Source organism: Amblyomma americanum, chromosome 3, assembly GCF_052857255.1.
Source record: "Amblyomma americanum isolate KBUSLIRL-KWMA chromosome 3, ASM5285725v1, whole genome shotgun sequence".
Lineage (NCBI taxonomy): Eukaryota > Metazoa > Arthropoda > Arachnida > Ixodida > Ixodidae > Amblyomma > Amblyomma americanum.
In genome coordinates this window covers 158,567,309-158,582,420 of record NC_135499.1, presented here as the reverse complement: position 1 = coordinate 158,582,420, position 15,112 = coordinate 158,567,309, and the positions used below count along the sequence as shown (strand labels likewise).

The following is a 15,112-nucleotide window of genomic DNA, read 5'->3' as shown; positions in this document are numbered from 1 at the left end:
ATTTCCCTGTACGATGAGGGCAAGCAGACGTCTCGGCACATTGCTTACTCAACGTTGACAGTAGCACTTGACCCACTTATATACGTATGCGAGTTGGAAGGCCCTGCGTTCCACACTATCGCCATACTTGGTCCTGCTGCAGCTTTAACGGAAATATAACTTTACTTAAGCATCATCGCTATCAAGGAATTATGTCAGCGGCGTTCGCTTTTGTCTTTTCCATGAGACGCTGATTGATTGAAAAAAAAAAGAAAGGAATTTACAGTTTAAGTGTTCCCTCCGTGTAGTACATTTCTCACGTAGTTACTATGCTTATGCTTAATCGCATAAACATAGTAGCTGAGAGCATTAAGCATTACTAAAAACATGCAATGTTTGGGGAGCTGTCGCTGCCGTCAGCTATTCAGGGGTCATATTCTTATAGGGGCTGCGAAACACTGCTTGAACGGATGCCGGTCACACTTCAGATGGATTCTTTGTCACACAGATGCTGAATCAGAAAGAATTACAAGAATCGATGCATAGGAACGGGAGATATTCGATGAAGAAATTTAAAAATACAAGCAAACAAAATACTGCCCTCAACTCGATTTTCGCGCAGCTTCCCATTCCCATTTCACTCTGCCAATGACGACACTTTGTGCGCCCAATAAAAACAGCCTATTTGAGCACGTGGCGGAAGTTTCTCTGTAACTCGTTCTTGCCAAGGCTGGCAGCGCCGTTTGCACGGTTACAGCAACCATGTGAACGCCCAGCTGACCCAGCGATGCTTCATCGTCACGCCGATGACGCAGAAGGGAACACTGATAATAAGTGACGTTCCCTGACTTATGGATCCGAACGCGATCCGAAATGGATCCGAACTCGGGCGCGAGATACTGAGACAGTGTGACGGCCTGCGCGAGATATCAGACACATTTAGCATAGCGCGTACCGCTAGTGCTTACCGCCTACCATTGCCGGTCGTTCCTAGCGCGCTGGTTGGTCACGGTGAGCAAGGAGCGCGCGCTGTTGACGGGAATGTGTCGCCATCTGGTGCCACCACCCGATGATCCTCCACAAGCTGACGATGCGCACTGCTATATGTGAAACGAACGGCTTTTTTCTTTGCATCCTTCCTCGGGACCGAAACGAACGTTGTGCAATGGCTCGATCAGATCGATTCCGCAAAGCCGTTCACAATTACATAGAGAGTAGCCATAAGTGTTTTGTGCTAGGTCGTAGGATGTTTACAGAGAGGTGCAATGTCCTTCGATGCAAAAAGTAGCCAGAGCCTCTGGTTGTGTATCTTTGTTTTACTTGCTTTAGAGTGCCTTTATCTAAGGCAAAAAAGTTGATTTTGCTGATGTAATATAAAACGCAAAAACTTGAAAAAAACGTATCTTTAGTTATTAACCCAATTTGAAGTATATTTACTGTTTGTCCAATCATAAAGCTCGCACTAAGTGATGTCATATCCACTGCTAAAAACCGCCACTGTATGGTGACACCGTCAGCGCCATGAATTTGTTTTTGCGCGCTAATTAAAATATTAAAAACCAGGGTATAAGCGGTACGACCGATGTTAATAACATCACTATAACTCATTCTATGCAACCAAGATGAAAAAACAATGTACTGATTATGTGTTTCGGAGCCCCTTTAAAGCTGGTAGCATGCTAAAGCAGTTTGATTATAATTGGCGTGGTTTATTGTCATTGTACCCTTGGTTTATTGTGTCGTTATTTCCTGCAAGACACTTTGAGAATTCGGCTTCGGAATACCCTGCGCTAACTGCGGTTTCAACAGCAGACAGCGTACTTTCTGTGAGCATTCGATCGTGCGGCACTGGCTGAGCGATACCAGCTGTATAAATATTCAATTTATGGCCTGCTCCACGAGCCGTATTTGAGTTTTTATGCATACATAATTGAATATTGTTCGAGAGCGGTCGCTGTAAAAGCAGTCGATGCGTTATTCAAGTAGTGCAGCCGATTACACAGCAATTGTTCATAGCTTCACCTTCTGGACTTTACTGCTGTACTTGGTCTGGAAAGCGAACTTGCCTTTGTCAAGAAAGCGAGCCGCTGCAGCAAGTCCGTTTTTTTTTAAATTTTATCAGGTAAGGAACTTTTAGCGTATATGCTTGTGCCTCTATCTGACATGTTGAATCGGGCACTGATTGTCGCGACTTCTTCCTTTTTTCATTTCTCTCTTTGTACATGTCGACACAAAAAGGCGGCTCTATCGTCTATATATTATTTATTTATTTATTTAAGATATCCTCAGGGTACAGATGTACGTTACAGAGGGGAGGGGCGGATACAGTTTATACAATGTCAAGACAAGGTTTAGATAATAAATGTATACAAAGTAATGTTAGCATATGAAGAAAACAAAAGAAAAAAGAACAACAAGGTACAAATGTAATTTCTAAGGCGGCATTGGTGTCAAAAATATAACAAAATATAAAATGTAACAAGGAACACAGTACACAATGAAGATAGGCAAATGAAAAAGGGTTTAACACTAGGCAAGAAAGAAGCTTTGCAACGCGGATTTAACGTTTTCTTCTCTAGTTATACTTGTTAGTGATGCAGATAGGTTATTCCAATCATTACAGGTCCGGGGAAGAAACGAGTCAGAATTTGCAACCGCGTTTGAGTGTGGAATGTTGACCTTTTGACTGTGGTTACGGCGATATGAAATGTATGATGGGGGTTGAATCCACAAGGTGCGCAATGTTGAGTTATGGTGGTATATTTTATGAAAAACTGAGAGGCAAGATAGCTTTCTTCGAGTTGATAAGAGCGGGGGATGCAAGTATGCTTTCATATTAGTAACGCTGGCTGTTCTTTGATAGTTATTTAAGATGAGCCGGGCTGAGCGATTTTGCGCTGCCTCAAGGGACTGTATGAGAGTTGCTTGGCCGGGATCCTCAACAGATGATGCGTATTCGAGTTGTGGACGAATGTAGGTTGTGCACATTATTAATTTTAATGATGATGCTGCAAGAGAGAAATTACGACGAGTGTATCCAAGAGTACGACTGGCTTTAGCGATGATGGAACTGACATGTGATTTCCAAGAGAGATCATTGTTATCCTGTATCCTGAGGGAACTCGTGTAGGAGAACGTCTGAGTCAACTGGAGAGCAACTTGCTTTTGAATGCCACTTATTTCTTTAGGAAACGTTTAAAGGGGTTTCGAGAGGCATGCATCCCACCCTCCCTGCCTCTCTACCTTTCGCCTTATTTCCCCTTCTTATAATAAAAAAAGGAAGGAAGATAAAAATTTTGTTCGCTTCTTCTAGGTTTCTTGCCATCCCTATCGATTACTTCCTGATCGAAACAATAAGGAAGAAAACAGTAAAGGCAAAGAGAGCTTGCGGATTGTTTTATGCTCCTTACAAAGTGTTCCACACACGGGCTTCCAGGTGGAAAGCAACCTACGCGAAGGAACAAATACAGCGTACGTGCATAGTCACATGCACCGAGTTCAGGAATCGATTACTCAGAGGTTATCGATATAGTGTCCCACACACGTTGGAGTCTGCTGCTGACGCGAGCGGCTGGTTTTGCTTGAGCAGTGCGTGCGTTTTATCGTTTCCGGAAATCGAGGGACATGAGATCGCTTGTCGGTCGTTTTAAGTAATTTTAGCTCACTGTGTTGCTTCTTACTACCTTTATATTTTTATTTATTTCACGTTGGCTGAATATTATTGTGCGTCGAATACAATACATTATAATGTATTATTCTGTACATTCTATATTTCCGTTCCTCTTTTGTTTGAGCCTGTCGTTTAGAGCTGCACGGTTTTGGTTTGAGTCCGAAATTTAATTTTGCCGAGCGTTTCCTTCAGACCCTTGTGAGGAGGTCGATCGCTACCTGACAATACAGTACATTACAATGCAATACCATGCAACACAACACAATAGTTTATGGTTTATGGGGGTCTAACGTCCCAAAGCGACTCAGGCTATGTGGGACGCCGTAGAAAAGCAATACAATGCAGTATTGCTCTTGTGGGCGGGGCAGATATTTGATCGGTACCTTTATTGGCGCCGTAAGTCGGGGTGGAGAACTTATTCGCCCTCTCGCTAGTATGCGGGCATGTGAAACTCCCGTCGCTGCATTCCTACCCCAAATTTAAATTCCCCCACCCCCTTTTTTAATCGTCACCCCGCTAAGAATATCCTGGCGCCGTCCCTGATACAGCCGATCAAATCTCGCACACACGTACCTTCTCAGGACCCCCGGTCATACCTGGCCACATAATGAGGAGCGTGCGAAGTCGAGGGTGAAAGTGACGACGTGAAGTGGAGGGAGAAATAACCTTTCATTAATCGCATCAGGTCCGGGTTAGCGCTGGTTAAGGTGGAAGGAACAGGACGTTAAGAAACAGTTTTTTCTTCTTCTCCACAGTTGGCGTGGTGAACCAGGCAGAGTGGGGAGGAGGGAGATGGATTTTGCCTTGAAGAACTTCTGGTGCGCATTGTCGTTCGTAGCTCGAGGACATCGGCGGTGGGTTCAGGTGGGAAGGATCGCGTCTACAATTATTACCAGTGCTAGACGGAATTGGGATTGTACACTCTAAACAGAAAGGAGTAAAAAGGGGATAAGCTGTCGTCTAGCGCACACCCTTTTACAAAAGGGTGTGAACTAGAGGACAGCTTACTCCCATATAGGCGTATTCGTGTTTAGAGTGTATATAGGGTCTGCGTCCGAGCGTTCCCGAGAATGCACGCATCGTGTGGTGAATGTATTAGTCCCTGTAGGTCTGCGCTGATCTGCTTTTTGCTGCCGTGTGTATGTCCCTGCACTTGCAACTGGTGTTTCAATTTGCCGGCAAGTGGCGGGAGACCGAAAAGGGGCTCCTTGGGCAAACAGGTGATCAAAGAACGGAGATATCGCAGTGGCCAGCTAACGGCCTGCGCCAGGTGAAAGGTGCGATGTGCCAGCCAGTGTACGGCTTGGAGAACGGTGTCGCATGTTCATAACTGCCCCGGAGCGCCTGCTTCGAGTTGGTATGTTGGGGCCATCTGCATTACAGGTTAATGCTCGGGAGGCATACTCATTTACGCGCGCTGTACCCTCTCTGCTTGTGAACACACTCTTCCTCCAAAAAACTGCACACGCTGCTAAATACGCCCGTGAGACGGCCGGACGCAAGCCACATTGAGCCACTCGCCGTGTACCTATGTTCTCTGCTGATGAGAGCGTCGATGAAATTTACGCAAAGTAATGCGAAGCGCACTGTTTCCTACGCTGCTTTCTGTCCCATTTTTTTCCTCACTACAAAGACTTGGGGCACATGTCGCACTGGCCACGATTGTCGCCCGTGGCATGCGTTGCATGTGCCATGTGCTAAATGTGCCACCTTCACGCGACCTGTGGACGAATTGTAAACTGCTTGCCTTATCTCGGCTTGTATGGCTGTTCGCTGCAAAAATACGCTTTGATGAAATGTCTGTAGAGTATGCGCGAAGTACAAATGATTGTGTTTACTTCCTTCTCCGATTTTTCTCACTCCTTTCGTTCCTTCAGGGCGCAATTGAAATGTTCATTACCTCCCCTCCTACTTCGCTTTTTTTTTTTCACTGTATCGTTATTAAGTGACAGAAAGCAAAGTATCGATATCGCTTCCATTTCCGCGGTTGTTGTCGCATGTTAGTACCTTAATCGCTACTATATCACTTGGCACTCCCCGAAAGGTGTAATGAAACACCGCTGTTTCACTTTAAGCTAGAGCACTGAGCTTGCAAGCAATCTTGTATGTGATAGCATTACAGGATGGCCATACAGGCGAAAGCTCTCTGGCGGCGCCGGCGTCTTAAAAAAATGGTCTGTAGACAATGTACAGACTTCATATAGACTCTATTGCCTTCCTATAAACATTTACTTTGTCTATTCATAGTCTATAGACTATCTATAGACAAAAGTCTACTAGGATTGTATGACCGTAAATTTATAGATTGGGTATAGACTGTCTATAGGATTTGTATTGCTTATAGACTGTTCTGTAGGGTTTGTCTGTATATAGCCCATAAATATTATAGACAAAAGTCTATAGACAGTCTATAGACTGTCTAAAATGTTTGTATGTGTGAAGCCTCCAACTGCTAGGTGGTGTTTAGAGAGATTTGACTCCCTCCGCCTGTCACCTGTCAACCGTCCCCCTCTTCACTTCCCCCTCTCCACCTGTACGTAAGAAGAGGGAAACGCCGCAAGAAGAATGACACAGCAAAAATGAAAATGGGTAAGGATGAAATGACTCAGACAACAGCAGGCCTACGCGCAAAATATACAGCCTCGCGAAGAACTATATATCTGTGCAAAAATGAAGCTTGCGGGGGCTACTCTTTCTACCATTGCTCGGGAAGAGCAACCTGCGTCTCGTAAGCCCTACCGGTACGTGGCTGTGTTTGAAGCAGCCAGTGCAGTGGTGCATCGATTAACCGCTGCGCCACTGCACTGGTAGCGGTGCGAAGACTCGCAGCGATCTATGAATGTGACACATTTTGCCTGGTTGCGTAGTCGAAATTCGAAGATAATCAGAACTGGAATATGCATTGGGGAGTGAAAAGCAGTGAACTCAGAGTAGGATTATGATCAGAACTGGAACTGACTACCGAGGGAAAGATGCATGATATCGCATTTCTTCCGTGTCAGTCAAATTGATCGCCCCTAGAAATTTCAACATATTGTTACATGACGGCCAGCCGAAGAAAGAGACGAGATGACCGATGGCAATGAGGCGATTTTAATGGCCGCTGGCCTAGCGCGTGCGCTCCGTCCCGGGCTATTGCCAACTTCGTCTTCTTCGTCACACTATGCAACTGACCTTTAAAAAAAGGAAAGTGACTGAAGCGCATAATAGAGACGAAATTCGCGTGATGCAAAAGGCACACACCTACGGCACGCGTTCTCTGACTCGCCCAGGGGGGCGACCTGCATACGCAGTCAAAGGGACGGCCACACATTAAACGTCTAGATTTGCGTCCGCAATTTGGAGCCGACAAGCGAGGCGCTGACGCGGCGCGGTATATACTATATTGACGGCTGCCGGTCGAATGCGGATGGATATATCCCTGCACGCGCACCCTCTCCCCACTGCGGCCCATGCGTGCGTGCTAGTGCCTCTGTGTAAATCGAAACGGAGCAGCACCCATGCGGTGGCGGAGTCGTTAGGCGCGGGATGCCGTGTGTTGGCACAGTCACGTTTCCTTTCGGATCGCTATATGGGCGTCGAGCCGACGCTGTATAGTGCGTCGGCCGTCTAGACGCGTCGGCGCCGCCTCTCGATGTCCCTCTTCCTTTCTGTTCTCTCTCTCTCTCTCTCGCGTGCTTCGTCGTCGGCGCTGTTGCTGTCAACGCGGGCGCTGCCGGATCGCTCGCTTCCACACCAGACGGGGCGACGGCGTGCGCTGCCTTTGACAGAGTGAAACTGACGCGATGACGGAAGCTGTCCTTCGATTTTGCTTGAAAGGGTCAGGCGCGCATACCTCCCCCTTATGGACCTTGTACCTTCCACGATCGTCTCGCGTCTATAGAGCCACAGGCATCGGCGACTTCGAATTTGCCATGCGTTTCAGCGAACGCTTTCGAAAATTCTTAAGTGATCGAAATAGAGAGAACGATTGTCAGCCGCCGTGGACCTCAGTAATTGTGAAAACAATGCTTGTTAGCTAGATACTTAACTATAAGTTACTTATTAAAATTTTTATTAGCTCAGTCATTGGCGAGTTCGTAGCGACGGAGAAGAGGATACGATATCAGTTTTTTTAAGCGAAGAGAAAGGCGTTCTCTAAAGCACTACAGCGCGCGAGCAGATGTGGCGCGTTTTTCGGCACAGATTCGAAGCGGAGTGCGTGAGATGCGCAGGAAGGTCAGTGTGAACGAGGCAACGTCCGCTAGTGAAGAGCTTCAATGCCTATGCGAATTGGGCGCCGCATAGGCATTGCAGCTCTAATGCCTATGCGGCGCCCAATTCCAACCGCCTGCGCTATTGTGGCGCGGCGTGCATGCACTTTATTTTCTTCTCTCGGTGCAAGGAAGATGATAGTCATCGCCAACTACGAGTGACGATCGTTTCTGATGCATTTCTGGACTTTTTCTTTATTTACTATACTGCTCATATGGTTGCCCTCTTCTCTGGTTTTAGTGCTCGGCATTGTAGCGTTTTTTGTATACCCCCACTGCCGATCGTTGGTGCAGTGGCTGCAATAATATACGTTCGAACAAACTCACAAATGTTCTTGCTCTGAGGTATTGTAACTATTTCCACTCCTTTAGAGGGAGCAATACGTTCCGGAAAGGACTCCGCGAGGCAAGTCGATATGTAATGGATGGAACGTAAACGGAGGCGCGTCGTGATCCTAGATATGCTGGTGCACCTCTGTAGCAGTGCGCTGTAACGATTCTTTCCCAGTTCATTACCCTTTCCCCCATTCTTCATTGCTCAGCCCCGCCTTTGATGACGGGGCCGGCGAATTGCATTTCTTGCTAGCTGTTATAGGCACGACGTCACTGGCGATGACGACCAATGAGGGACGTGCAAAGCAACGAACGAATACTGGTGCACATCTGCGTTGTTCTTTTCCATATAAGCTTGTCATGTACCTGCTATGTAAGACTACGACGGTTCCGGGTACATTTTTTAAACTGTCAACCGCTCCTTGCCAGTAGATACATATAAGCCCTAATGAAGACGGCTCTCCGCCAGTCAGTATGCGTGTACCATCTCTAATGAGGAGCTTTCGTGTGGCGTCATTTCTCTATCCATTTGTTTGTTCTGTAAGCTGTACTACTGAATTCGGTCCTCTACGAGCATGCATATATATACGACACCTAACGAAGTCATTCTTCCTTTCTTGGCTTCTACTAGTCTCGCGTGTCTTTCCAGCTGGTAGGCTTTTACGTTGTTTGATCGAGCTTGAATTAGAGAAACTTAGCTAATACAATGTGGACACATAGACACGTTTTGCGCACAGATGACACCATGCCGACGTCTGAGGAAGCCATGGCTTCTGTTTGCTATGAAGGCTCATAAGACGCTAGTCCAACACTTTTGTGAGTCTTGCGCACAGCGAAACGCCCGCTCACGTCGATATATCAACACAGCGGCGCATTTTGCGCGGTTTCCTTGTCCATTAGAGCTACCCTTCCTTTCCAATGGGGACGCGTTGACCAGAAAGATTGTTCGCCGGTCGTCCTTGTCTGTGCCTCGTTTATTTGCTATCTTTTTTTGTGAGCTAAAACGGGCGCTAGCGGCAGACAACCACGGCTCGCTAATTCATCCTATAGCTGCCGCGGTGAAATCTGTAGCTGTCGCTCTGAAGTGGAAACGGCACGTCCCCACGAGCGGCACTCAAATGTGGAATCAAATCCACCTTTCTCGGGCAAAAATTTTGAAAATTGAGAAATTGTAAGACACTGTTATGGAAATATTGAAGGCAATGGTCCATTAATCTGATATGTAGCAAAATCTTTGCTTTGAAGTGTTTCCCTCGATCGCACCGAACAGTTAAGACCGCCGTAAAAAACCAATGGGGAAACCTTTTGACGAAAGCAAAAACCTGAATATATATATATATATATATATATATATATATATATATATATATATATATATATATATATATATATATATATATATATATATATATAAGACTGCCTTCGGGTGACGTGCGGATATATTGATCGTTATAGTGAAATCTTACAACATATGAAAAAATTGCGTTCATAAACGGTTTCCCGCGCAAAAATGATTTGTCCAGAATTGTTGGGCATGTAGTGTTCATCAGCAGGGCGTTAAACCTCCCCAGTTTTAGACAGCATTTTTAGGACCATACGGGCCTCTTCGACTTACAGCGCTCGGGTAGTCCGCTGGCTGCCAAGAAATTCACTCCTGACAGGAAGTCTCATCGTGGTCACATCGGCTGGCGGCCACTGGAACCAGCCGGCCGGCAATCACGGCTGCAAGTTATTCACGGATCACGGAGGGCAGATGCTCTCCATGGAGGAAAAAAAAATGATGCTCTCCGTTGCTTCACGTTCTGCTGCGTCTCGTTGCTGCGCACGCGTATGGCAGAAAAAAAGGAAGAACGAAGTGATGAGTGCAACTACAGACTGCAGAACAAACAGGTGATCGCGTTCGCCGGCGACGATAACGCAAGGACGCGAGCGTGCGCCTTCGGTGCATTTTGCGCTGTGTGTGCATATGAATCCTCAAAAGCGTGCGACGAGCAGTCACGATGTAACGTCTTTCAGCCGACACTATACATCGGTGGGAATAATTGCGCGTGCGTTGCTCATCAAATGACATGCCGTACTCTCGGACTGTCGCGTGTATGTCTACTACGCAATAAGTGAGACCGCAGACGACAGACACTGAATGGAGATTGACGTTCGAGAGAGAGAGAGAGTAAACTTTATTGTTCCACTTGAGAGGTTTGGTTGCGTGCCCGGAGACTGCCGATGTCTTCCAGGCTGAGCGTGGTTGGCGCCCCTAGTCCAAGGCACCACTGTCCCTGGCCATCCGGCATGCGTGGCTCACTAGGTCCCTTTGGACCTTGAGCTGGCCGCTGGTTAGCCGGTCCTCCCACTGCTCCGCATTTGGGTCTTTGTAATTTCGGAACGCTACATTGTGTGTACATTCCCATGTGATATGATATAACGTGGGGGTTGTCCCGCACCACGGACATGTATCCCTATACTGCTCTGGATACATCTTATGTAGAATGTGAAGGTTGTAGAAGGTCCCTGTTTGGAGTCTTCTCCAGCATGTCGCCTCGTATTGTGTTAGCTGAGGGTGTGGCTGGGGGTATTTGCGCCTTCTGCCTTTAATGAGGTTGAGGATAGCTGCGTACGTGAGCTCCACCGTCATCCCCGGGCCGTCCGAGGCATTTGACGCACCAGCTCGGGTAGTGAGCTCGCGAGCTAGCTTGTCTGCCTTCAGATTGCCTTTGATTCCGGCGTGTCCTGGTACCCAGTAGATCCTATGACGTTCGAGAACTGCTTCCTGTGGGCTCTAAGCGCAAGAGAAGCGGGATACGTTCCGCTCAACTGTAGTCTGTCGCCCGCCCGCTATTGCTGCCAGCAAGCATTGCACGCATAATCTCAACAAAAGCGCGTATAATCAGTTAGAACGCTCATTTAGAGCAAGCGAGTGTGTCGTAAAAACATATAGCGAATCTATATGCTACAGCTTTACCGTAGGGAGCTAGCACTCGAATGAAAGTCATTCATTCGTTATTCATTTTTTCCGCAAGCGATCAGGGAATGGAATATGTTACCTGGAAATGTTGTTAATTGTGAATCTTTGAGCAGTTTTCTTTGTAACCTGTCATAATGGTTTATTTGAACTTTTAGTGAAGCATTGCACGTGCTTTTGTGTTGCTTAATATTGCGTCATGTATTTTGAAGCTGTTTCCCATGATTATCCATTTTACAATGTTATATCAGTTGTATGAATCTTCTTTGTGATTTTTTTGTGACGTACCTAAAAAGAAAACAAACCTGTTCCCATTCATGCAACTGCCTCGAAGGAGGCTAGCAGTATGTTCCAAATAAAAAAAAAATCCGGCCTTGCGTGGATTGGCGCCTCACGTAACCGCGCGTGTGCTTGCATGATGATCTCTGCTTGGAAAATTTTACCTTTAATGAGTGAAATGCGAGGTTACGCATGCTTATACGGTTCTCCTAAGATATTTTAAGGAATTTGCGGCAGAAGGCCCGAGCATCAAGCTTTACGCCAGTCGGCGACAACAGAATCAGCACCCGCCTCGGCCGCGGTGACATTTGTGAGACCACATATGCTCGCACAGATGTCTCGAGCTATGTGCTCGTGAGGGCTTTTAATAATTTCAAAAGACAGGTTTCAATCAATCAAGCATTTCTGAAAGGATATCCGCCTTTCCACTGCGCAGAAAGCAAGGAATACCACGCTCTCGTAGCGCGCTCAACTAACACCTCGTCAGACACGTTCACCACATGCATGTATGCGCGCGTTTGAGCGCGCACTCGGAGCTCTCGTGAAAGGCCTTGCAGTTATCAGCCGGAAGCACGGAACTAATAGCCGAAATATTTTATTGCGAAGCAATACTACTTTAGGTCGCACTTCAGCCCGTTCCGTGGCGAGGCGGTGGTAGGCACCATTGACCTTTAGCGTGACCTCGCTGCGTGACGTCACACCACGTGACCTAGAGTGACGTCACACCAGCTGTGTAAAAACGGGGCCCCATCTCACGCCGTCGCGAGGCGAGGCGGTAGCCACCAACGGCGGCCTAACTCCCGCTCCTCTTACCAGGGGCGCTACGGTCGGTGTGACGTCACACCAGCTGTGTAAAAACGGGGCCCCATCTCACGCCGTCGCGAGGCGAGGCGGTAGCCACCAACGGCGGCCTAATTCCCGCTCCTCTCACCAGGGGCGTTACGGTCGGTGTGACGTCACACCAGCTGTGTAAAACAGCTCCGCTCCTCTCGCCAAGGCAGTCATACAGCCAGATGTTACGATGGTGATGTTACGAACGCTACTGCAAGCACCGAGTGGGCATATCTTACGACGCGGAGAAAATGGAGTGTAACCGCACCGTCGGCCAATCGATACTGGAAGATTTTGTAATGGGCACGCTGTGAGGGAAATGTTTGTCGGCATACACGGATTCGACGGATGACTTCCTCTTAGATGATTAACTGTAAGCCGTAACACTAGCATAACCCAAGACTACCACCAGCCATACTACCAGCTGATCCGAGAATAACACACTATTGCTTCGCAATCACCAGGCATAACCAGGCTAAGCCACGGCCGTTTTTTTATGAGACCGAACTATGCGATCGTAATATGAAGCGAGTATTTGTGCTTGCGAGATGCGCGCACGCACGCGCGCACACACACACACACACACACACACACACACACACACACACACACACACACACACACACACACACACACACACACACACACACACACACACACACACACACACACACACACACACACACACACACACACACACACACACACACACACACACACACACACACACACACACACACACACACACACACACACACACACGCGCGCGCGCGCGCGCCTCTAAAGCCACGATAAAACCTCCTCCATGGCGAACGATGCAGGCAGTCATAGTGTTGCCAAAAGCGGCACCCAGGCATTGAAAGCACAGCAAATTACGCAACACCCATTAGCGCTGCCGGGGCGTATGGCCACATTCCGAAAGATGAAGGGTAGAAGGCATCACTTATAAAACGAGCTGAGGACAGACAGACGCGCATGCGCCGACTCGCGAAGTCCCGCTAACCCAATTTCCCAAGAAGTGCGCGCCTTATTTTCCTGATTCCCTCCTTGCTTTAGCCAGCGGCCCGAGAGGTTCGCTGCGGCGGGCCGGAGGCGCCGGGGTGTCTCTGTTTATGTAGTAGTGCAGCGTTCTTGTCTCGGCCTCCTGTGTGTGAGGCACACTGCGTTGGTCTTTCAGTGCGTTGTTTTGGGACCGCTCTGTCCACATGGGCGCGGTTGCTTGCTTGACCCTCGAGAGCCGTCAGTGCAGTGTTTAGGGTGGCGCAAAGAAAAGAGAAATAGACGAGAGAGATAAGGAAAAAAGAAAACAAGCTGTCACTTTCCTATTCTCAGAACGAAGTCCTATATAACCGCTCAGCGTTGTGTTCGTTTCGCTCGGCCTTTCCCCTCTCCATCCTCGCACTTGCTCTCTTACTCTTTCTCCATCTCCTTTCCTCATTCGAGCGAGCAAACACTCCCGCGGTTTGCATTCCGTGCGAGTCAACGAAACAAATGTTTGCCCTTTCCGGCGTCACGTTTGTGCACGGCGTGTTTCCCCCCACGCTTCCGTTTCATATTCGTCCGTTGGCAGGTTTAACACAGGGGTGATTGCGTTCCGAGTTTAGAAGGCGCCGCAGGGCCAGGGTGCAACGACATGCTAAGCGGTGAGTCGGCTGGCCGGTTGTTTTGCTGCCTCCTCCGTTTTTGTTTTGTTGGCGTGGTTTGCACTTGTCGCGTATGACAGGCTCGTACACGTCGCTCGCTCGCCAGTTTTCCGACGCAAGCTGTAGCTGCTGATGCGTCACTGCTCCGACTTAAACGCGCAGACTTTATTCGGAAGAGCTTTAGAAAATGCGACAAATATTTAATATATTTTTCAAAAAGAAAAAAAAACTCGCCTAATCAGCTGGTGTTTCTGCCAGTGGCGCCATCTTCTAGCTCAACTGCTTGAGTCTTTACACCAATCGGGCACATGTGCAAGACGCAGAAGGACGGCCGAACAATTGTCCGGATTTCAATATGTTCGTCTGGGCTCAGGATCTCATTTCACGAGCTCATATTGCGTACACGGCCCAGCTCCGTGGCGAGACTTACTGCTTTTTTTTTTTATTTGGAGACGCGGAAACAATAACGGCGGCGGCGGTGCACGCGTGAAAAGCGAATCGAGCTGTGACTTCCCATTTCTTTTCCCCCCTACGACTTCTAGTTGAAGCTTGCCGGCTCTCTACTAATACCTAACCAGATAGGCCCGACTTTTAGGCATAGTGGTCACTGCAGTAACTGTCGGCGGGTGCGAATGTACCGTCTATTTTTTCACCCCTTCTCACGTGAGGCAGTGGCCGCATATGTTTGTCCTCTCTTCGCGGACCTTATGACTGGCAGTCGAACCTCGTTATAACGAAACTGTATATAAATAATAACGGATATAACGAAGAATTGACGATTCCCCTTGGAAGCTCGATGGACATTGGATATAACGAAGGTACGGCTATAACGAAGTAATCGCCGGTCTCCTTGAACTTCGTTTTAACGAGGTTCAACTGTATTTATATACTAAATTTGAGTTCGCTTGCCTTCCCTGTAAATAGCGTTATCTTCGTTATCGGTCGTCAGTGGAGCGTCAAAAGCTGAAAAAAAAAAGATTGCATGCTAAAATTATGGGCTCAAGGGCAGGATGCTCCCATCCCAGTGAAAAGAATGGAAATGAACGTCATTATTATTGAAATCTAAGCGCTTTAATACCGCGCTGTGGGGCAGATTGCGATTTGTGGCGTATACACAATGTGTAAGTCGGTACTGGCTTGATCTATGCCTCGCTCATTCTTCCGG

At 47.7% G+C, this 15,112-nt stretch overlaps 1 protein-coding gene across 3 annotated transcripts in view; it reads left to right on the top strand.

The window, feature by feature from the left end:
• Nucleotides 1-15,112, top strand: part of LOC144125277 (multiple C2 and transmembrane domain-containing protein-like) — a 200,579-nt gene that overhangs the window by 9,698 nt on the left and 175,769 nt on the right. Inside the window, exon 1 of one of the 3 annotated variants that reach the window (XM_077658526.1) lies at nucleotides 13,857-13,947. The exons of the other annotated variants lie outside the window; for them this stretch is intronic. Coding sequence (XP_077514652.1) covers nucleotides 13,938-13,947 — 10 coding nt within the window. The 5' untranslated portion in view covers nucleotides 13,857-13,937. Of the gene's footprint in view, nucleotides 1-13,856; nucleotides 13,948-15,112 lie in introns of those variants that run through there. 3 annotated transcript variants of the gene reach the window in all.